Source organism: Chiroxiphia lanceolata, chromosome Z, assembly GCF_009829145.1.
Source record: "Chiroxiphia lanceolata isolate bChiLan1 chromosome Z, bChiLan1.pri, whole genome shotgun sequence".
NCBI lineage: Eukaryota > Metazoa > Chordata > Aves > Passeriformes > Pipridae > Chiroxiphia > Chiroxiphia lanceolata.
In genome coordinates, this window is record NC_045671.1 from 33,556,558 (window position 1) to 33,581,084 (window position 24,527).

The window sequence follows — 24,527 nt, forward strand, 5'->3', positions numbered from 1 at the left end:
CAGGATCGAGTTAGCTCACAAACTTACTTATAATTAATACTTAATTTTCAGAAGTGCTGATCCCCAGGATGAATTTCTGATTTCAAACCCTTTTTGTCCTGCACTGTAGTGAAGGGGGAAGCCTCTGGATCACACTACATGGTGCAAGCTCGCTACAGGGAAAAGTAGAAGAGGTCTTAATGCTGAATGAGTTACATCTGGGAAACAAGTGAAATAGCTTGAGCAGTAGAAAAATACCTGAGAGATGATCCTATTTCTCCATCTCTGTTAGATTCAAATTGAGCTCAAGTCAACAATTCTAGCCTTATTGTGGTCTTCAATCTACCATGAATGTTCCTGTGAAGTGCTATATATAGTTTTTGGTCACTGAAGTTTGAAAGGTCTGTCAGTAATATTTTACGTCTCTTTAGTCCTTCCCAATTCCCTCACAAGTGCTATTTCTCAAGACATTTATTACAGCAGCATGAAAAGTCCTACAGACACACAAACACCAAATAAACACCTGGCCTTCAATTTTTTTGGATCTTCTACCAGAAGCAGAGAGTCAAATCACCCCACAAATGCAAAACTATCATGGTTTTCCTGCCAACTTCTCATATCAAAGCAATCGTGGTCCTCCTGCTAATTTCTCAAATAAAAAAATAAATTACATCACTCTTGGATAAAGCAAGCAACCCGTTAACATACAGGTAACACACAGGGATGTTTGTTGCATTTTTTCTAATGTCAGTGTTAAACCACCTGAAATCAATCCAGCAGAGTCTCATTCTTTTCAGTAGTCCACATGACAAATTATCCAACATTTTGACATTTTTTTTCTGACTTACTAAAATCAAAACTAGGAAAGAAAACAAAAAGAAAAACTTTACAAAAGTACAAGGAAATAGAGGTTTTGTAACTTTTATATTGCTGCTGAAGCCAGAAGCTGAAAGAAACAGTAGTTATAATATGCATCAACCAAGCAATCAGTTTCAGTTATCCCTGCAACAAACAAGTTTCCTAAGTTGAAAGTCTTGGTGGGAGTATGTATATCACATCATAAGAGTGCAGAAATCTCTCAGGAAATTCAGACACATTCAGAAAGAACTCATGAAAGCAAGAGAAATGCAAAAAACAGTTCCATGGATAGAAGGGAAAAAGAAAACATCTACTTTTGCATCAGAAAAGCAAAAAAACCCCAAAAACTAAGCATACCTTCAGCAAGTGGGTCAAGTGTGTGAATCATGAGCTGGAAGATACTGTTCCTCATTAGACTGTTGTGGAGAGACGCAGAGCTTCCTCCCCGCTGGAGACGTGGCTTGGTCTAGGTTGAAAAGTAGGGGAAAGAATTTAGGCATTTTCTGTTGTTTGTGTCGAAAGAGGTCTGAAACAGTATGAATTAATACCACATGACACTGCACAGTGAAACATTTTCAACTATCACTTGTAGCAGATTATATTAATCTATATTAATCTACAGAATGTATCAAACATTGCCATAGGTATAGACAATTTCTCTGGATGTGATGGATCACCAGATTAGTTATTAGCTCCCAGGACTCAGGAAAAAAGAATCCTTCTTTGTAAAAACTCATAAAGTATTAAGAAAATAAAAACCTCACACTTGCAAAAGGAAGAATGCATAATTTGTTTCTTTGTACAACATTGTGTTTGAATCCCTGAAGTAAGTTATAATTTTTATTGCCTGAGTACATTGCAAATATGGATATGATCAGAATTATGGAGAAAAAGGGCAGAGAGTACTTTTTTTTAATAGTACCCAGTCAGAGTGAAATATGCTCCTTTCTTTGGTTCAATCCATTAAGCACTCACTGCGAAAACAGATTGTGAGTGTGGTAAGGCAGTATAGACATCTACAGCAATGGATCTAATGAAGAAGCATCTTTTCTCTCCTTCTAAAGAAATGTAAAATATACTCTGAGGTTCTTTTCCCCATGCAATTGTCTAGTACAATAATCGATGCCTTTGATATATGCCGTAGAGTAAGACTGCTTCATGACTGGCTGGCTGCTTGTTCCAATAAAAAGGATAGTGAGAGCCAACAGACTGCTGACTAGTAAGATCCTGAAATCCAATTAGAGGGGAAGAAAACAACACTGAAGAAAACAATATTTTGCAATAATACATGGCACATGGATTAATCTGTGGTGTCATACACATACGAAATGAGAAATTATAGAAACTGAACAAGAAAATTAGTTCAATGCTTTATCTTTGGAAATAAATTATTTAAATTCTATAGCAGCACAGGAAGGGAAAGAAATCCCAGCAATTTAGAAAAGTGTTGATGTGTGCCAAACCAAAGTAAGGCTTGCTTCACCACCCTCCAGAGAAACAAATGCTCAGTTGCATAATAACTGCTGCCTACCGTTAGTGTTTGGTCATCCTTGTCTCCAGCATTAGGTGACTGCATGAATGGGAAAAAGAACAAAAAGAAATGTCAGATGGAGTATACATAGAATAGAAAGGCAGTAGAACATCGCAGATGTCTGATCCTATGAATGCTGTTTTGATGGGTTTTTGAACCACTCAAATTAAAGCATCCTAGTAATTACGCAAATCAGAGTAAATTCACACTGCAGTGTTGCAGAAGTCTTTTATTCTTGTCAGCTTCTTGGACAGGAACTGTTGTCATTTCAGGGCCTGGCACACAGCAGCTAGGCTGCAGATCACAATGTTCACTTCATACAAATTATGCAGGGAAGCAAACTCCCTGTGTGCCAATCTGTTTGAGATAGTGAGGACTGAAGACTAAAAGGCAATAAGAAACTTAGGATCAGCTAACTGTTCCATGAGAAGCCTAAAAAGAAGTAACATAACCTTGGTATTTTGCAGGAAGAGACTAGGCAAGGAAATGAAAAAAGGTCTTTCAGTTTAACCACTTGCTACAAACAACCTTTAGCCCAGACAGGCAGCTCTGGTTAAGGGCAAGAAACATGGCTGATATGGTTTGAAGCTGGCTCCCTGCCAAGTCTGCAAAACCTCACCACAAGAACTCCCCCCCGCCAAACCAAGGGAGAAGAGGGAAAAAAAAACCCCAAGAGAACCGAAACGAGAGAGAGGCAGCTAAAGCAATATATATAATTATATTTACACTTTTATTGCATTTATATACAATTGAAAATATATGTATAATTTCAAAAGGAAAAGGGAAAGGGAAGGGGGAAGGGAAAAAGGAACACAAACAAAATAAAATATACATGATCAATAGCCCAAGATCTAGCAACTAAAAGAATTAGCAAAAAAAAAAATCTTACTACTCTCCTTGGGGCAACAGAAAGTCATGCTGGAACAACCGCCAGCAACCTCCGTCTCCCAAGGTCAGCGAGGCCTCACCAGGCCTCACTCCCCAACATGACAGACTCAACAGCAGGGAAACCCGCACCTCAAAGCCATTGGAAGGAAAGAGGGAGAAGGCCTCTCCTCCTTTCTTCTTATACCCTGGCTTATGTAAAAATCGTAGGGAATACCGGGTAAATGTGGGCACTTGGTTACAAACTGGTCACCAAGGAAGGCCTAGACTAAACTACCACAATGGCACACACTGCTCTGCCATGAAGGAAAATGAGACTTTGAACGGATCTTAAATAATTTCCTCCCTCTCAAAGACTCCTGTTTAGCACTGTGTAATACACAGAAAACAAATTACAATACAACTGTTCTATGGAACAATCTCCCCCATTCAGTGAAACCTGGTTTTTGACACACATCAATGCTAAATTTTTGGACATGCCTTTTGAGTTAATTAACCTTGAAGGTTAAGTGGAAGGCAAGCAGTTATGAGCAAGCACTGACAACAGAGTGAATCCTTTCTGTTCCATAATAAATAAAAGAATAACAAGAAGTGAACTTTTTTTCAAAAATGTACTGCCATAGTTGTGAATATTAACCTGAAGAAAAGATAATGAGATGTCAAAAAGATCCTTGTTCTGATAAAGGAACTACCCGTCACCTCTAAAATAAATCTGCCCTCATGAGAGAAAATGCTAGAAAAGAAAAATTTATGCCTCTATTGAAGACAGGTATCACAGAAAGAACTTTTAAATTAATAAAAGGGAAACACAAAATACAAAATCTGTGTTCTAAAATGTCATTAAAACAGTAGATGCATCTTAGAAAATGTTTGCATAATATGTATACGAAGTTATATAGTATACATACTCACGTATCTTTCAATGCAAATCCACACAAACTAGCAAATCCATGATTTATTTGTGAATATTTTGAGGGAACTTCACAGGAAATATAAATCATCTTGTAGCAAAATTTGCAAGAAAGCAAAAAGGACAAGCCAGGAAAAGCTTTCCTTGTCTCCAAAGAAGCAGTTTAGTACAGCAGACTCCTAACCATCAATGGCTATAGTTACAGAAGTAAAGCCTGTGATATTCGCATGAATGTGCAAAAAGGGAACTTTACTAAAAGTTTTTAAAAAATTACTATTTGGGACTTCAAACTTCTGAAGATAGGAAATCTACTTCTTATTTTTAATATTGAAAGATATGAGAATATATAATTGATAAAACTGATTAATTTATAGTTTCTACCTGACAAAGGGCTGAAGAATATCTCTTTTCATATGGCCAAGAAAAAGAAACATGTTGAAGGAAACACTTGTCATTTAATTGAAAGGGAATGGGGGGAAGCTCCATGAACGTATAAAAACAACTAGACAATAATGTTTAACATATCATTTAGTAGAAGATAATTATATTCTAAGGATAAAGAATAATGAAATACATTTTGTATATACATTAAGGAAATAAAAGTGTGAAATAATTTATTTGCCAGTACAGAATGGGGTATACACCATGAAATGGATTTTTTAAATATTTTTTTCCACATAATATTAGCAGTGCAATTGTTTCTGAGTTTAACCTGCCAGTTAAGTTACATTATAGCAAAACTGCTCCAGACTGGAATAAAAATAGAATTTTAAGGCAGAAATGCCTCCACCATTTCAAAATCAGGATTGTAAACGATGGTTTGACATTTTTGTGATGCTGAATAATTATAGTTTCTGGATTACTTTCTGGAAGAACAATAATAACACCTTAAAATACTTTTTTAAACTATGGCAGTGAAAAATTCAGTTGTGTTGCTGCTTACACTTTGTATTTGATGGCATTTTGTCTACATTAGGAAGGCAAATTAAATTATTTTCTTATTGTTTACAGCGAGTTTTGTATTTACATCGTCTTTGCTATTTAATTTTGGTATCATATACTGCATGGAAAAGTATTCTGAAGTATCATTTTTCCCTTACAAAAACATTTAGTATTCAGGCATTTTATTCAGTTTTTTAATCTAAGATAACACTTAAAAACTGGTCCAAGGTTACAACAGTGGTGTTTCTTTGTATTGGGAGCGAATACTATATTTTTGGATACACTCAATAATGATTTTTTAAAGAAAATACACATTTCCTGTAAGTAAAGGTTATTCTTAAATCATGGCAACTGTTGCATATTAGTTTCCTCAGGATCAAAAAGAGATAAAAGTTCCATACAATCTATGCAGTACATATATTTCTAGGATTCATTAATAAAAATTATCTTTTGCAATTACATGTTATAATTTCTTTAAAACCAGGCATTTATTTTAATTCTGCACAGTGAAAACAATGCATTCTAGTATACTTTCATATTCAAAGGTATCTGGGGCACAATCCAGATACATTACATTTTTATCAGAATAATAAAATGATTAATCATTAGACAGATCACTAAATTTTTTAGAGAATTCAACAAAGTTTTTTTTGTTTCTTCTGTATGCCGTGATAGCACATAAGAATTTGTCCATCCCCCTGCCTCTGTTGATAACCATGTATTCAAGTTTGCTTCACCTGAGCTAAAACTCTTGAAACATTTTATTTCAGGAATAATAATAAAAAAATGTCTACTTGCTATGGAGAAATGGTCTTTGGTATCCTTTTCATACATCTCTTTTCCTTACTGACCTAACTCCATCAGTGATTGAGCCTGACAACTTCCTTGCCTTGTTTTGGAATATGTGTTCTTGAAAAACAAGCTTATGAAGTAATTCATGCAAGGGATGAGGCCTCACCAACTATCGGCTGAGTCTCCCCATGCTTTTCTTTGAAATAAAGGGCATCATGACAGCCAAAGGAGGAGCAGAATCTATAAACAACTCTAGGTATTTGACAGAGAATTATCCTTGTTGGTAAAAGACAGCTAGCAACTTGAATCATCTGTTAGATTGAGTATCCAAAACCAGAATTGGAAAGCTGACTGCCGGCAGGTCTAGCACTTGCTGCTCTAGATGAAGCTTCCATGTTACAGATTCAATAGCCATAAATAATCAGTGAACTGGATTGCCCATTCTCTTCTCCTAACATGAGAAAAGCAGGCTGTCAAACAATAGTGGGTAAAAGTGTAATGGGATTTCAACACCCTTTCTACAGTGTGGTTCACATATCTTTTCTGCTTGATAAATATTCTCAACTATAATAACTAAAAGATATTAAAAAAACAAAACAAAACAAAAACCAACCTGCTTCTGTGGGAATAATGGCATTTCATGATGTTTGGTGGCTGGCAGTGTAATGTTGAATGTAGTATCGTGTCTCCAATTACCATATAATACGAGACCAGATAGGGATTTGCCTAATTGTCTCAAGATGCTTTATAGTGAAGTACTTCTGCTGCTCTCTCTTCTGCCTGTTTCCAAAAGTGGAATCTGGACACTGAAACTTCATACCCAACAATGAGTCACTGCTTGTCAGTCCTGAAGTAAATTACAGGAGATAAGTTTTCTTGGAGCATTTTTCTAGGATTATCTAATCTTTGAAAGACACTTACACTTAAGGTTTGGGGGTTTTCTGTTAGACTGAACTATAGAAAAATGAGATACATTTCAAGGGGCAGCCACTGAAGTCAATCTAGTTAACCTACAACAATGTAGGTAATTTCTAAAAAGCACTATCCTAAAGAGTGCTAGTAATGTACATGGAATAGAACTGTTCTGCATTTATTTGAAATTATATGGAAAATCAGAATAAGGCATAACTAAAATCCAAGCAATAAATTTATCCAGCCAGATTTCAGAAATAAGCCTAATAAGCTCAGAGAAGGAACAAAAAATGAAGATATTATTTTATCTAGTTCTCTTAATATATACATCTTTAGATTTTTAGGTTTTTTTAGATTTTTCCAAATTATCAATCCCTTAGAGCTCCCTTCTTTGAATATCCCAAAACAATATAAAGTTGTAACCTTTGCCTACTTGATGTGTAGGCTTTATATGGTTGGCTGAAAAAAGCAAATCCTAGTGGTCTGATGTGTAGGCTTTATATGGTTGGCTGAAAAAAGCAAATCCTAGTGGTCTCAATATATTTAAACTAAAATTCTTCTAGATATCCATGGAAATAAAAGTTGACCATCACTATCACAGTCTACAGAAGCTCTGTCAGGTGCTGCAATGGGGCCAGTACAGGTTTCTAACTGAAGATGATGTACCTCATTACCCCACTCTCTAGATTCTTTTTGTAGAAAGGCTGCAAGTAACTGTAGGGGTATATTTCTATATTTAACCTATAGTAAACTTGGTGGTATGGATTTCAGCTTAGATATCACTGCTTAGTAGATCATTATCTGAATCCAGACTGCAAACTAACACAGGATTTTGGATCTTAAAACAGGGGAAGAAAAAGCTTTATTAAGCACACTGTAGAATAATAAACTAAAATTCTCTTTCATTTTACCGTCTTTCTTCCTTTTACCTCTTTCCTAAAAGTAAAATACAACAGAGTGTTCTACCTAAAGAAACAGATTTTTGTATTCTTGAAGAAATAAATATGATTCACAAGAACCACATCCAAAATTAAATTGAGGTTGCAAGCTTGCTTTACTCATAAAAATGAAGAATGTATTAAACTAGAACTTGAACTTCCAAAGACATTAACCTGGACCATGAAATTGGAATATCCAGCTCCATTTACAACTGCTTGTTTTCAGGCACTGAGTGCAAAAGTTGTAGCACCAGATAAAGCAGAATAGCTTTGTTAATTCAGATCAGTTATCTCTTTTATGTCAGTCTGTTCATGCTGTTACCTAATGTGCAGACACATAGTGAATCCTCATAAGTGTTCAGAAGAGATGCGTCTTAACTGATTCAAGCAGTGACAAATAGATGGTTTAAGCCATCAGTTGCTAAATCACATGCTAAAGTTAGGTCAACTGATTTAATTCCAGATATTTGTACATCCTATTGTATGAAATAAGGCTTTCCCAGTCAGTCTGTAGGACCAATCATACGGTATTTAGTTATTCAACATATGTAAGAAAGAGTTTGTCCCATGTCTCTTACCTTCTCTGAACTTGCTTAAAGTCAGGTATCTTTGGCTTAGGGTGGCAATGTAATAGCTCAAGCTTAAAGACTTCATGAGTTTTTAATCACCTTAGTGTCAGAAGTAATTATGCAGTTTTAAGTTGTCCTCTTATCCTCAAGACTTACCAACGAAGTGACCTTTTGCTATTTTTTGAGTCACATAATTTTCACCACAGTCTGTATGCCTGTGTAACTTTCAGGAGGACAAAAGAATCCTTTAAAAATAAATTTAAAAAATCTAAAGCTAGGTACTTAATAGTCATTAGATGCACACAAAACATTTGTTCACAAGTGACGGTTTCATTATGGATTTATGTGGCTAACTTTAAAACACCTGGATTTTAAGTCCTTAATATGCTGCTACTTCATCAACAGCATTACATGGGAAAGCACTAGTGAGTGTTCCAAGAACAGGTTCTCAAAATTTAAGAAATTTTGGCATTAAAATCACCCATGAAACAAGGTGCAAATTCTATGGAGGAGGCTGGGTAGGTTTTCAGCTGAATTCCAACTACACTCTAGAGATTACTGACAGGAGATGCCTGCTCTTAATTTTTTACAGCTCAATGAAATGTCAATGGTGTAGTAAGAAGCCAGCAAAAAAAGCATTTCCTTGGACTTCTGCTTACCTAAATATACTACCAATTATGGACAGGTTTTCGAGTTTGCCTTAAAAGTAGTCATAACAATTCCCAGAGAGGAAGGTGTTTGACAAATCTCAACTGTGGCTGTTGCTATGCTGATTTGCAACTCCTGAATAAATTTCACTGCAGTTAGTTGGCTGTATACTGCAGAGGACTCATCACAAGGGCAAAAAGGCTGCAGTTTCACTGCCTTCCCACCTCCAACACCCTGGAGATCCTGAAGGACAGAGGCAGCTCCATTGCAGAGAAGAAACCAACCTGCACTGCCCTTAGGGAGGAAATGCCAAAACAGCACATCCTCAGCCATCCTGGTCATGTCTCTGTTTCACCAAGCTCTGCTCACTTATCTGACTTCATGGCTGCCTTTCCCCTCCAAGCGCCTTTTTGTCACCAGGATCTCTGCTGACTTTATTGTCAGCTGACAGAAAGTCACACCTGATCTAGCTCTCAGGATAGTGACTGCAAGAAGAATAAAATCAAACGTGTGAGTGGCATATAAAATAGTAAATAATACCCAGAAAGCTAGCTGGGTATTGCTAAGAGTTGTTGTTTCCCACAGTGTCAGAATGGAACAGAGAATAGAAGGTAGAACACTACCTTAAATGAGACAAAGGGAAAGCCTTGGAATGCTGTATCTATCCTGTGGGACTGCCTTTTCCATGAAACACTAGTAACATTTAAGGTGGTCTAATTCACATATTTTTTAAAAAAAGAAGAAAGCAGGGATAAAGGAAGGCATCATAAATACAGTTAGGATTAAGGTACAAATGTTTCAAATAACCGTGCTTCAAAACACAAAATCCTCATCCACTGAGACCACACTGGTAGCTATAGGCTGCAGAATTATGGGTGTCAATTTTACATCATAGGCAAAATCTGGCAGTTGGCTTCTGTTCCTTCATTTTACCTTTGTAAACTAGGAATAGAGACACTGTTTGTAAAGAACTTGGTTCTTACAGAGAGGGCTGACTGCTTTAGGGGCACGTTATTGGGCACGGTTGCCCTCTCCTCAGCAATTAACTGTGCTCTTTGGGCTTTTTATCTCCTACTGAAAACAACATAGATGTTCATTCCAGTAATCTACAAAGCAGAACTGCTTTGAGAGCATTATCTTCATTAGTTGAAGGTAAAGGATTGAAAAGTACCTCTGACAATGTTTCATTAGCTAAGAAACATCAAAGATTTTTAAAATAATTTTTGGACTATTATATTTCTAACAGATGTGAGACTATGGATTTACAAGATTATATGAGAATTCATGTAACCAAAGCACACAGAACATTTGTGCTTTCTACATCCCACAGGATATTAGACTAATTGTTCAACATTGTAAAAGAATAACCAATAAAAATATGATGGCTTAATTTTTTTTATTCACCCACTAACTGGATTATATTACTTGGTCTCCGTTTTAAAATGTAAAACTAGACATTAAGTCCCAGGCAAAACAAAGTATTACTAAAAGAAAATACCTTAATTTTGCCTATTTGACTCAAAGGTACTTCAGACTGACTGTCCTTATAACTGATATTGAATACCATCTGCCTCCATATTCATCCTCCAGATAACCATTTTCAGCTTTTTCACAAGTGCCTCTTAGGTCCTTTTTATCATATGAAACATGGAAATTACATCTAAGAGTTTGTCTTATACCCACTGCGGGTGTGAGAAATGGTAGAGAGAAAATCTGTTAAGAAGAAACAGAAAAGAAATTTTATGGAACAACCTGCAGATAGGAAACCAGCACTGTATTGCCAGTGTGCCTGATAGAGCACACTGGACAGAAAAGCAAGTCAGAATTTCCAACTTTCATCTGCAACCATAAAGTAAATCAAATAGTTTTGTTCAAACTAAGTGAAGAAAAAAGAGGACTACACCGTTTTCTGTCTTATTCTGATTATTCCTGCCTTTTAACTATTTTTCTATAATGTTCTGCTTGCCATTGAGATGAAAGAGATCTAAGATTTGTGGCTCTGAAATCAAGAGTATCCCTGCATGCTGGGATTCTGGAGACCACCAGGCATATGTTCTGGAGAATCTGCAGTGTAAACATACCATGTTACTTTTAACTCCTTTGGAGCCAAAAGGTGGAAGTGAGGCAGAAAGACCTGAACAACACTGTTCTGAATGCAGACTTACAACACTAAGACCTTAAACCAGACCTTCCTCACTTTGATTCTCAGTGTTTGGACACCTCATTTGAGAAATTATGTCCTACATGGCATAGCAAAGGATAGACAGAAAATCTTTGCAGTCACTTTCCTCCATCAGTCTGCTGTCTCACACTGCCTTTCATATTGCTGCTTTGTCCTTGCAGCTATGAACCACATGCCTGCAGGCAACCTAACACCAATGCAGAAGCAGCAGCTCTATTGCTCTCCTCCGCAAAGCTCAACCCTCAAAGAACAGCTTCCTAATTAATATTTAAGTTAAATGTACAGCTTCAAGTATAATTCCCCCTGTGATCAAAGAGAATAAGGCATTGGGGGAAGCAGATGTGCTAGAGCTAGGGAGGACAGAATCATGGAAGGGTGTAATAGAAGAATATAGCTACAAGAAAGCATGAGACAGTTCATGGTGAAGTAGCGAGAGCAGCAGCCTAAGCAGCTAGTGGCCATACCTCAGGCTTGTATCTGCCTTCTACCTCTCTTTCCTATTTACAGCCTATGACAAATGCATTTCTTCACCTCTAAGTTGCCAGGAGAGCTTAATTGCAAAAATGAAATTTCTCTTAAACTTTTGCTGAATAATGTTACTTTGGACACCAGCCAAAATCACAGTCTTCAAGGTCTTTCAACTAGAGAGAGAAGAGAAACTCATAGTAACTCCATCCATCTTTTATGTAATTCTGTTCCACTACAATAAAAATAAAGTCTAGTTTCTCTAAGGACTGCAGGAGTCACAAGCACAATTACCATGCCATTACTCAGCTGTAAGCCTCCTTTTAGCAAATAGTTACTCCCCCAATGTAGTCTGCCTCTGTCATGGAATCATAGAATCACAGAATACCCTGAATTGGAAGGACCTACAAGGATCATCAAATGCAACTCAGCCCTGCACAGGACCATCCCCAAGAGTCACACCATGTGACTGAGCGTATCATCCAAACACTTCTTGAACTCTGGCAGGCTTGGTGCTGTGACCACTTCCCTGGGGAGCCTGTTCCAGTGCCCAACCACACTTTTTCTAATATCCAACCTAAACCTGCCCTGACACAACTTCACACCATTCCCTCAGGTCCTGTCACTGGTCAGCATAGAGAAGAGATCAGTGCCTGCCCCTTCACTTCCCCTCACACGGAAGTTGTGTCTGCAATGAGGTCTTTTCCTCTCATGACTTTTCTCCCAGAATCTGTGGTTCTTTCATCTTGGACTTTCCTGTGGTCTTTTTTCTCCTATCTGTTTGGCAAGCACATAACACAATGCCCATGGAAACCCAGCCCACCAAGGACAGTTCTGTTTCAGGAACTGGTAGACCTTTGTATCTGAGAGGGATGCACCTAGTGTTTCAGCTATCTGCTTTCAATAAGAAGTGTGGTCATAACTCTGCATTTACCACTGTCACACCCCACTGCTTTCAATACCGTTCAGCCCAACTAGGCTTTCTTCAGTGTAAAAGGTACAGAAAACGGAAGGATCAGAGAAAGTTTTTAACAAAAACTGCACTGTTGCATTAAGTGAAGTCACCAAGACAGAGGGGATTTGAAACTAAGATTTGAATTGCACAGCAAAGCTAGGCCCTCATAATGAAATATACTGGGTATTAATTCCATTAAAACAAATAAGAATACTTTCTGTGCCTTAGTATAAATATTTACTGATTCGTTAATAGTTCCTGTGTCTACCTTCTAGGTTGCCATGTTTTTGGCTTTAACGACATCCCAAAGTAAATCCCTGTTTTTAGGTAATGCACATATGGCTGGATGTACAAAAATCTGGCTGCTCCAGGAGGGAACAATCTAGTTCCCTAAGATAAACTTTATATACAACTAAATTAATCATAAAAAGAAAACCTTAGGACAAGGTAAGCCAGAAAACATCATACGCTTTGCAGTCTTAATCTGTCTGGATGTAAGCCATAAACTAGAAAATTCCCACTGCTATGAATCTACACATTTCTATTTCACATGATTCTGTAATCATTCTGCAAGCATGTAAAAACTTCAGTAAACAATGTACATATGATTCTCCTCACAATATTCACTTGAAATTCAAGTAAAAGCATCTCTGTCAAGCTAAATTGTCAGTAAACATGGTTCTTTCATGTGGGAGTTTGTGAGTCTCCAATCAGGATTTTATGAATTTAAGTCACTTTTTATTATATGGGGTTTATATGTATATATATGATCTTTTATGATAATGAGCTTTTATGCTTGCAATGCTGACCATGGGAGTAAAAAGAATAAACATATTTGAATCTTGTAATGTTTCTTTCCATTTGTAAAACAGTGCGTGGCCAGAATGAGAAGACAGATCAAAACTCCCTTAGTCTGTCTGCCTCCTGTTTGCTTTATCGGCAATTTTACTGTAGCTATCTCTGTGTACACACATTTTTAATATGCTTCACAAATAGTATTCCTGCAGTTCTGCTATGGATCTCTGTAGAAATATCTGATGAGTGCTTTTTATTAGGTTAAAATCTTTTCTTTCCTTTTGATTCCAAACTGAATGGGAAAGTATCATTAGAACTGTCACTGTTAAGTGTTCTGTTTGCAAACTGAACTTTCCTACATACAATCACAATACTCTCCTCTCAAACTATTCATGTTTTTCAATATTCTAGTCAAATCTGAATTATCAAAATCTTTTCATTCTTGTTCACATAGATTTAGCAGTTACATGACAAACATTAAGAAGGTCAGGTAAAATCATAATCTTAATAAAGAAATAACCAGTACAGGAGATACTGGCATGGAAAACCTCTAAAAGATCAAAACAACAAAAAAGCCTGACTCAAAGTGTGGTTCACACCATTATGAATTAATTCCATGGGATTAGCATAAAATTAAATTAATTGAAAGCAAGATCTGATTGCACATGCAGGAAGAGATGTAATATTTATTCCACAGCACACTCAAACAAGGTGTTCATCTCTTAATTTGTTACATACAAAGCAAAATACAGTAAAAATAAAATGTGTTTTGCAATACAAATGTTTGCCACTCTCAAGACTCTACTGGCTAACAGATCCTACTGCATTTGCAGCTATAAGAGCTACTAAAGTACTAACTATCATAAGCTACTAAATAAAAATTGTCTCTCTCTGGATGTTACTGCCTGCATATTGAGTTATGGTTTATCTTTAGGATGTGCTTCTATTTTACACCTTCTCCTGGACCTTTCCTGACAGGGGCTTTTGCAGTCATACAGTCAGGCTCTACCTCCAGCCTGAAAATTGGCAGGATTTTGCCAACTCAGCCTGGAGTCTCTCCCAGGAAACAGCCAGATGCAAAGATTTCAAGACTTCGGTGCAGTTTCAAGTCACATATCTCTGGCATGCAACACTCAAAGCTGAGAAGATGGGTGCTTGAGATCCAGCTATTTACCCTGACACCAGATCAGACTGCATTGATGATCTAGGGAGTTCAACAGCTCCAACAACATCAGTTGCCTGAATATTTTTGTAAAAGCCTTTAAGTCACTTCATATGCCACCTGTGTTAGTCAGCGCTCACATCAACAGCTGTTTGAAAAAATAATACACGATTAAAATTGCTTTCCTAATGCCATAGTAAATCATTGTGACTTGTGCCACTGTTTCTGCCAGATAAAGGACTGCCTGGCCACTCTTGTTTTAGCAGTATCCAGAGCAGCTTTACACACCACGAGAGCAGTCACGCTGTGGCTCAGCCATGCGCCACACCACTCACTGTTTTCACTCCACCACAGTCAGTCACAGGCAAGTAAGGACAACATTATAAACTACTCTCTGAGCTCATTAAAGGATGGCAAAGCAGGAACTATAATAGGATTCAAACCCTTTCGTGCTTCATTTCTAGAAGAAAGCTTGTTCGAGTTGGGTATAAACAAGAGCTGCTCCTGTCTGCTGGATTAATAGTGCCATCTGTGAAAAAAAGGACTGCAGAGCTGACCAGTGTGATAGCAGATTTTGGTGTACTAATAGAATCTATCGCAGCATTGCCTATCCCTAGCAAAGACCAAAGACCATTTCATCAAAGACCTTGGACCGAAAAGCCAGCATAGAGTCAAAGTTTTTGTATATCCTATGGAAAAATTGCTCTCTAGATTGTTATCAGTCCTGTGGAAAAGCTATATATATTAATTCCACTGATGCAAGTAAGTTGGCTAACACAACTATAAAAGCTTTACTTACAATTGTATTAATACAGAAAAGTTCCATCCTTTGGTTTAGACCACAGACAATGGTATGATATCTTGGATGAAAACAAGTCAAGAAATGTAAAACTAAAAAGGAAAAAATGCTGCCAAAACACAGAAAGTACAAATTTTTGTGAGCCTGAAGAAAATGTGCTGCTCACAGAATCAGTGGTGATTTTCTCTTCTCTATCTTCTGATTAAATAAAACATCAAATGATTGCCTGAAAACTTTATCTATAAAGGCTTTCTTTTCTGCTCAAGAAGCAGTTACAGGGGCAGACTGAATTCTAACCATTGATTTTTTGGGGGAATACACTGAATATATGTTATTTACCTCTTGGAAACACAGGACAGAAATCTTACAGAGAAATGTAGACTTGTTGGCTAAATCTTTCCCACTATGACATGTAGTCTAAACATGTCTAAACTACTAAACATGAAAACTAATCTTTAGATCTAAAACTACATCTTCTTCTATAAAAATCATAGTGATCATGAAATATTTGTGGCACAAGTTAACTATGCCTTCCAGGACCATGAAACAATACTCAACAAAACAACTTTTATATGTCTCTAATGAAGGTACTGTGAAAACCTAATGATTGAAAGACAGTGCATCTTACAATTAAGCAATTCAAAACACCAAAGAACTAGAAGCAGCAATATTCCAAACAAACAAAACTCAATCACTTTCATCACAAGTTCTGCAAATAGAAGCTGGGTTGCACAGAATTATGAAAATCTGATGTGACAATGTGGATTCTACTTACACAAAATTTACTTAGAAAGGCAAGTTTCTTCACTGGCCTTACTGCACTATGAATTTCCTGTAATCACACCCTGCTTGGTATTTAATTGAAATAGAGTGATTTAAAGCCTTTGCAGCAAATTCATCATCAATTTTCATGTAATTCTTTCAACAGGTAAATTGGAGTACTAATTTGGTTAATTATTTCAGGCATTTTGTCTCTCAAAATGTGTAGCCCTGTACAGAAAGGAGCCTGCACTTTGTTTTGTTATCTAGGACCTTACAGTTTATTGTGATGTCTGCATGTCTGAGTTTTTTAGAAAAAATACATTAGATTTGCTTAATTCATTTGCTCCCTTCTTTAATTAGTTGAAGAGAAATCTTGCTCTGTGATCTAAATTCTGTGAACTGCTTTTTGCTGATGACAAAAAGGATTTCATCTCCTGGGTTATTTATCTCCTCTAAATATGCCTTATTTATTATTTATGCAAAGTAATGCCTAGTGTATAATACCTACAAATTCTTCTGATTCCAAAAGGAAACTAAACCATGAAGATGAATCTCAGTTTCATTTTTAAAATGCTATTTTCACTGCTTTATCCTTGTAAAGAAAACCTTGAAACATAGAGTGACATAAGCCACTTATTAGGAATAAACAAGTTAAAGTAAGCAAGTTTCATTTCTGCATTAAAGAGCTGAGAGTGGGAGCGTAGTCACATGCAAGAGCTAGTCTAGCATACAGTGAGAACCAAGCCTTCTTCTTATACATTATGCCTCATATTTTTTTATTTATCTTCCCCAAGGCATCAGCAAAAATTTTCAGCAATGGTTGCAGAAAGACTATGGGTTGTTTAAAAAAGTTACAGGTAGAAGGTATTGACTTCTTCATAGTTACTCTTTCTTAGTTTCTTAGGTTCTTCTAAGTGAAACTTCAGCTTTAAGTGGTAGGTGACTCACTCACGCATATGAACAAAAAAAAACCTTTTCCTATGCCTTTATAATAGTCCTTGAAACGTAATTACAATTTCAGGATGTTAAACAGAAATAATCCCACTTAATGAACAAGGTTTCAGAATGTCCTGTAGAAAAGGTTTGATCACGGTTTCTTACTCTGGTTCTGTCCTGGTCTTCAGACTGATACTCTCAGAAGGACCATTTGATTGTGTAATTTTTTTCCCCCAACACTTTCTGAATCAGTCTTGATTTCTTTTCTTTTCTTTTTTTTTTTTTTAATTTGAGAAGATTTATAGCACTAACATATTCATATCTTGCGTTTTTCTGTAAAACTGCCAGTTTTTCTGAAAGGCCTGTCACTGATCTCAGGACTAAAAGCTACATATGACCTTTGCTGTGGTCAGAAATATCTGACGGAATTTTTAAATACCTCAGTGGAAAATGCCATGCAGTGCAAATCTCACTTCTTCACAAGAGATCAACATAACTACTAAAAAACATGATGCTGGCAGTGAATTTGTCTACTGCAGATGAAATACTCTCAGTTTTGAGTAAGTATCATGGAGAGATGCAATTATGACTCCTGTCGATACACTCCAATTGTACACATTTATACTACTTAAGATAGAAATTTTTGCAATGATAGTTGCAAAAATAGTTGGTTATTATCTCTTCCCTGAACTACACCACTGAATGAGAGAAACATTTGGAGGAAAAGCTATAGAAATATTAAAAGAACAAAGAGTTTCACTGTTAAAAAAAGCAGCCCATCAAATAGAGAGCCCTGGACACTGAAAAATTATCAGACTGTGCGTAGTTTTCGTAACAAACTCCTCATTACACCTTTTCAAGTAACACCACAGATGTTTTAAGACTATGGCCACTGTAACAGCTCCAGACAGAAATGCTGTCATACAGCAAAACTTCCATCAGCATTAATTTTGGACCAAGGATGACAACATAAGAGACTTAATATCAGCTTAATGGTCAAGAAGACTTGGTCTAATATGAAAAAATCAACATCATAAAGCAAAACAAAAAGCAAGGCTAGAACACCCAAGGGGATGGTCACCCAGCAGTTTAGGGGACAGCAGCAGTGTAACTTAATCCCTGGGAAAACTATGGCAAACTAGAGGAGATGTATTGTTGAGTAGATTTGTGCCTGCTTATGAGGAGCTAGATTTCTGAATTTGAATGCAGCTGAAAAGACTTTGTAATCTGATACTCCTACAGAACTAACTCCTGCACTGTGCCTGCTCTAAGTGAGGGCTCCTCTTCATTGCCAGTGTCATCCAACTCCACAGTTTTTAAATAAATACAGTTTTGATTAAAGCCTACCACATACAATCCATTTATTTTTTGGTTAGCTATGGCATGAATGCAAATGGAGCAAAATCTTTAGGAAGACACTAAATGGAGTGGAATAACTGGCTCTCCTTGGGAATTTCTTGCACTTCCCGTCTTTTTGTAAGCACAGGATGGCAGTCTTGCAAACCCTTAAAGGCCAGGCAAATCACCAAGAGGCTCATGCAAGTAAGAGTTTTTGGGACTGAGCTCATAATTTCTAATAGCAAATACATCAGGATTTTATAAGCTCAAACAGGCTTGTGAGAGTAATAATCCGTAAAGCCTATTAAGCTATTAAGGTAACCAAATAAAGCATCTGCATTTTGATCTGTCTTCAGTCTAAATGCTTCAGTCTAAATGAAGCTTCCTTAGTGATATAAAGAAGGCTGAAGAAATCATTCTCTGTAAGACAATTTTCTATGCTTCAGCTTCTGTTAGAAAAGAATAGAAATCCCAGAAACTTCTTCCACTCTTACAACATGTTATATCAGTGCCATGCTTTAAATATTGAAAACGTCTTCTCTGGCAAAAAGACTTTTCATTCTTTAAGACATAGGTTAAAATACACTGGTTCCTCTAGCCTATTTATATTTTTACTTGTTTGCAGTATTTCATCTGCTGCAAAATGCATCAGCCACACTACTCCCATGGCCATCTCTGCTCCACTTACTACTTGTTACTACTGCTCCACGCAATTGGCTTGATGTTCTCCACAAGCATTTGTTTCTTTTTTATTCTTTTCACTTTCATTCAGAATCTGCTTAAGGACACATTTCTTTGCTTATCATAACAGGTAAGTTCATGACCTAACAAAATTAAATTAAACAGAACTTTTTAGCTAGTGTTCTTTGGAGGTTGCCATTTTGCATCCTAGCTATATGGTTTTAGCTCAGTGAAGTCGTAATATCCTTAAACTGTATATTCTTTTGGTACATCAAGTAGGGCTGAACACACAGGTGTATATATAGCTAGCTTAGAATATATTTCTCAATTTTTTTTATTGAGTGTCATGTGCTAACATCTCAAGAGATAATTCCAGCTTTTTTGCCATAAGCAAATAGGTGCACATTTGCTGCCCTCAACAGCAGGCTATTTAATCTATGTTGAAAAACAAGCTTTCCTTCTTCAGAATGAAAACAGTTTACAGTACTGGTTTTATAAATGTGGCATTGTATTCTCAGACATGAGGTTTCATATACATATCTCAAATAATTGTAATCAAATGACAGGAAAAATGGCCATGTATTCATAATGCTGTAATGGCACTCGTCAATTTCTCCAACATTCATGTTTGTTATTTTTCATCTCCAAAACTTTACTGTTCCAGAGCCACAGAAATACCATTCTTTTGCCCTTCTAGTAAATGTGGTTAAAATTAAGCCATTCAATAAGATTATGTACTGTTTCTCACTTAATTGCCAAGTTCCCATTTTGACAAACTATTTCTTTGCATTTTTTTTTAATTTTAACTTTATTTCCTTTTCCAGTTTTGGAAGAGTTTAACTTGCAAGACTATGTACAATTATAATCTGAAAATAGCAATTAGAAAGGCTTGATAGATAAGCCAACCAAACAACAGTGATTATAACAGGAAATAAAAAATGAGTCTGTTTCCATGGTAAAATGTAACTACTATATTAGAGATGGGCACTGCACCAATAAACAGAACCTGCACTGAAGACATCTTTTGCCCGAGTCCAACAACAGGCCAGGGCTGATCTTAAGTAATGCTGATTTTATTATTTTTCCCCTTTACTTTTTCATGCTAGCTGTTATTTAATTGCCACACACCACGTCAAATGAAGTTACGTGTCAGAAAGTCTTAGATTGCAAAAACTGGTGGTTCAGAAACTTATTTGGAGGATGAATACAGAGGACACAGAAATAATATCTTCACCATGCTTTTAATTTTTGTTCTCATCAAACAGTGCTCACCATCTGCATGTTTGAGGAGTATTCAAAATGAAAGAGCCCGGTGAGCTTGAATTTCTAGAGAATACATTATAGCACTTTTTAAGTATACAATTACATGATTTTCCACATTTTTCAGATTAGATACTCCAGGTTTTGTCTCAATTACACAAAATTAATAAAAATATTTTTCAGTGCAAGCTAAAATTAAGCACCCTTATTCAAACACCAAGCCTTTGCTTTTTTCAGTCAGAGGGCTTGCAGGAGGAAAGATTATTATATTGAAATTTCAGTAATTTCATTTATTTTAACCCTTATGTAAATAACTGTAATGGTTGTGTATTTATTTTACAAAGTGTTTTTCAAAAAGTGGACTGCAAACGACTAAGTCTGCTCCTGAAGTGTTAAAACTAAATTTCTATTGATTTTAATGCCTTTAGTTCTCTCAGTCTACCAAAGAAAATCTCTTTATTTCTCTCCGGCTGAAAGACAGCTACAGTTCATTGTAAAACAACACACTAATTTGAGACAGGGAGAGGCCAAGAAACCTTTTGGGAAAACTGGGGCTATTTGGTTTTTATCAAATATTTATTGAAGAGTGTGATATTTTTCTATATTTTTATTTACATTGCAACAGCCTATTGTAGTATGTTGCCACATGGTTGCTGTGTTTCACCTGCATTTCACAAATCTGTCAAGTGGTTTGTGAAGTAGTCCATCTATTTTATAGTATTCTTCATCCAAAATCTTTTTCTGGATAACAGGTAACAGAAGTTGCTCCTTCCAATGTTTTATTATTAAAAGACTTTTACATAAATCCCAGAAAGATTAAGCCAAATCTCAGTGGAAGGCCATACCCATGCTGTGATAAATGAGGCTTCTTTCCTTGCTGTGTATCAATTCTCATAGCACCCCTTGTACAGCTACACACAACCAAAAGCAGGAGTCCCATAATTTCTGAAGACTTCTCCTTGTTGTGTCCTGTTCTCCTGTCCTACATCTTAATACAATGAATGTCCATGTAAATCAGCAGATTAGATTAACATACCAGAAATTTTCTTAGGCCTTCTACTGCAGTTGACTATAAACCACTGAAGTGAGAACAAGGGCAGTCCTCTGTGGATTTGGGGCAAACACTGACATGCTGCTTATCCCACACAGATGATAAGCACCAAAGAGGAACAGCAGGTTAGTGCGGATGACTGCAAACTGTCTTTATAGTCTTTTGAAGGATCTACAGAAACAATGATGAAATCTCACTTCCATCTGTACATGGAATTTGCCATGCCTGATGAGTTAGATAAATTCTAGGTAACTTTGCAGAAATATCTTTGCTTCAAATGGAATAAAATTAGTAGTGGACTTAAGTCGCATTTAAATATAGGATCCTTAGGCTATCCAAATCGCTCTTACCAGAGGTGCTTTACAGTCAGCTTAGATCAGCTGTGCTGTCCCTTATGCAAATGGAAAGGATAATCAGGATCTGGCATTTGACCAGACAAATTTGTGACATCTCTTTCCTCCCTGCAATCTGTTGGAACAGAGCAGGGGCATAACTTTGCCTGGCAGAAGAGAGGGAACAAGACCTTCCTTCCATTTCTTCTATTGGGAACAAGCATGCATTCTTCCCTGGACAGTTCCTGTTTGCACTAACATAGCTCTCTGGATACTAGAGCACTTTTGTCTTAAAAGCCTCAGAACTCATTCATATACTTTTTAAAGAGAAAAATGATTCCCACACTGTGTGAGAATATCCATTACTTACAGCCCTACGTATGTAGATTTCTGCTCTGATAGGAGAAAAAGGAGCCTAATCCTAGCTCCATAAGAAGAAAGGTCTCTTTCCCTCAATATATCTACATTTTTATTTAAACAATGTTAAATCACAAGTTTACTTAGATATCAACAATTGCACACCTGAGGAACTCCATTTACCTCAGTAAAGCAGCTCCAGATTTCCCACATGATAGTTACAGAATTTGGCTCAGTACACTGTATCTTATTAACATTTTCTTTAAAATGGGGTTACTTACCTGCCAATTGATACACTTTGGTCAGAGCTGTTTCCAAGTGAAGGCAGAATCACAGATCTGTCACCTAGGACAGTGCTCAGACAAAGCCCTGCAGCCACAGCACTTCATAGCAGTGCTTTGTAGGTTTGAGTTTTAGTATTTCCTTCATTTTGGACAGGCAAATGGTCTCAGTTATGAACAAAAAGGAAGAGTTAGAAAGAAACAAGAGTCCTAGCAAAGAAGGTGTCAACTTCTTTAACTAGATTTAGGTCTAGTTTTCCTATTTCTAGACAGAAAATTGAATTATTTATATTGTGGCTGAATTCTTGGTTTAAATGCTGGAACAGACCCTCATAGCACCACTTAGTACTGCTGAATCCTATATGTCCTATCACTTCTCAACCTTTATAACTAAAAGCAGGGACAGAATTTCTACAATTCCGAGGGTGGGAAACGGTCCTACAAGGTATTGAAAGTTCTCATGTTATAGCTTGGAAGCAGCTAAGCAGACACCGATGTAGAATTTGTATATGGCTTAAATTAATAATTTAAAATACAACATATGAAAAATAGTATTGATCCAACAATGATCATAACTATGTGAGGCAATATAGTTGTATGCCTTTAAGACAGGAGCTGATCTAAACTCTTATTTGCCAATAAATAAAATGTTCTCTAGCCACTTGTTCTAGTCCTGTGAATGGTGACCTAAAGTAGGAGAATCTTGGCATTACTGAAATCTTTATTGTTTATTAAGATAGGTAAGACTTGGATGACCTGGACAGTCCTAGTAGAGGTGGAGGAGAAAAGAGTACAGAGATGTTTAAAAGTGCTTCTTTGACATACCTAGCAAAAGACAGTAAGACATTAGTGTTGAAGTTATAAAATGTTAGTTGAAGCTAAAACCAAATATGCCTTCTGCCTATAACCGACATATTCCTTTCCCCCTGTGCAGGTTCTGCAGCCATGCAGAATTCTTCCTCCAGATGCTGAAAACTGAGGGGCCTATTTTGAAACTGAAAATCTTATTAAGTGTATCTTTGATCCTACTAAAATGTGTGCTTCAGAACTTTTGTTAAGCAGGTCTGCAGTGAATATGCAGCTTTTTGATTATCCAAAGAAAATAAGAAAAGAACAAGAGTAACCTGCCAAGAGATAAAATTGTCTTTTCTGTGGTGATTTTCTTTCTAGAGAGAGTTGCACCATTACTGTACATTTAGAACAAACTCCAGAGTTTTAAATTCCTACAAATAAGCCCTGCTTACTGAGACCAAACAGTCAGATTAAGTATTCTTGGTACTCCCTTTGATGTACTGTATTGCTGTTTGTTTCCCCATCTGCAAAATTAAGATAATAATATGGACTTTTTACAAAGTGCTTTGCTAGTCACACATGGAAAATTCAAAGAATGAGCTAAATATTTGGTTTTATCACCCAGGATCTTCACTATTCCCTTGCCAATTGATATTTCTACTTCCATATCCTTCTAGTTTAACCCCATGCATCTTGGGTAATGTTTTTTGGCCATTGATGAAAACAAACATTTGAAGAGCTACTGTTTCTGGGTGATGCTCAGAATGCTTTTTATTGTTGCAATGCACATATAAATTCAAACAAGAGATTCAAAATATGTCTTAGAAATATTTTCAGAAATATTTACTTTTCATGTTTGAGATTTGCAAAACAGAACATCCTTTCAACACTGTACTGTAAGTCAGCCCAGCAGTATGCATGTACCAACATGTTAACCTGTAATAAAAAAGGACCAAATCAGTATCAGATTTGGACCAAATCACCATCAGAAGAGTGGTGAAATGAATGTGTAAAACTTTCATAGTTTCTAGGTTTCTGCTGCTATGGCCAATAAATTTTCCAGGTAATACTCCATGAGGCAGGAATCTTCTAAGCAGAGCAAAAGGGAAGTCTGCTGACAAACTGGATCAGGTCCACCCAAAAATTCTTCTCTGGTGTACTTTTTTCCACTGATCTAGATGGGTCCTTGTGTCAGCGAGGCTCTGTCAGTCACCCAGGCCATGGTGAGAACCCTTATCTTCTAATCTTTCCTATTCTGTCCTTGGCCAGAGCACTCTTATTCAGATACGGGCAAAACTGTAATGAAATGAGCAAGACCTTCCAGTCAAACTGAAGGCATGAACTTTTTGCCTCTGGAATCAACAGCAAAATATCCGCTGATCTGAGTAGAGACAGACCCCCAGAGTTGATACCAC

At 36.7% G+C, this 24,527-nt stretch overlaps 1 protein-coding gene across 1 annotated transcript in view; it reads right to left on the reverse strand.

Moving 5' to 3' along the window:
- Positions 1-24,527, reverse strand: part of SLC24A2 (solute carrier family 24 member 2) — a 113,515-nt gene that overhangs the window by 51,600 nt on the left and 37,388 nt on the right. Inside the window, 2 exon segments of the mRNA XM_032676088.1 lie at positions 1,195-1,303; positions 2,369-2,407. Of these exon segments, the coding sequence (XP_032531979.1) occupies positions 1,195-1,303; positions 2,369-2,407 (148 nt within the window).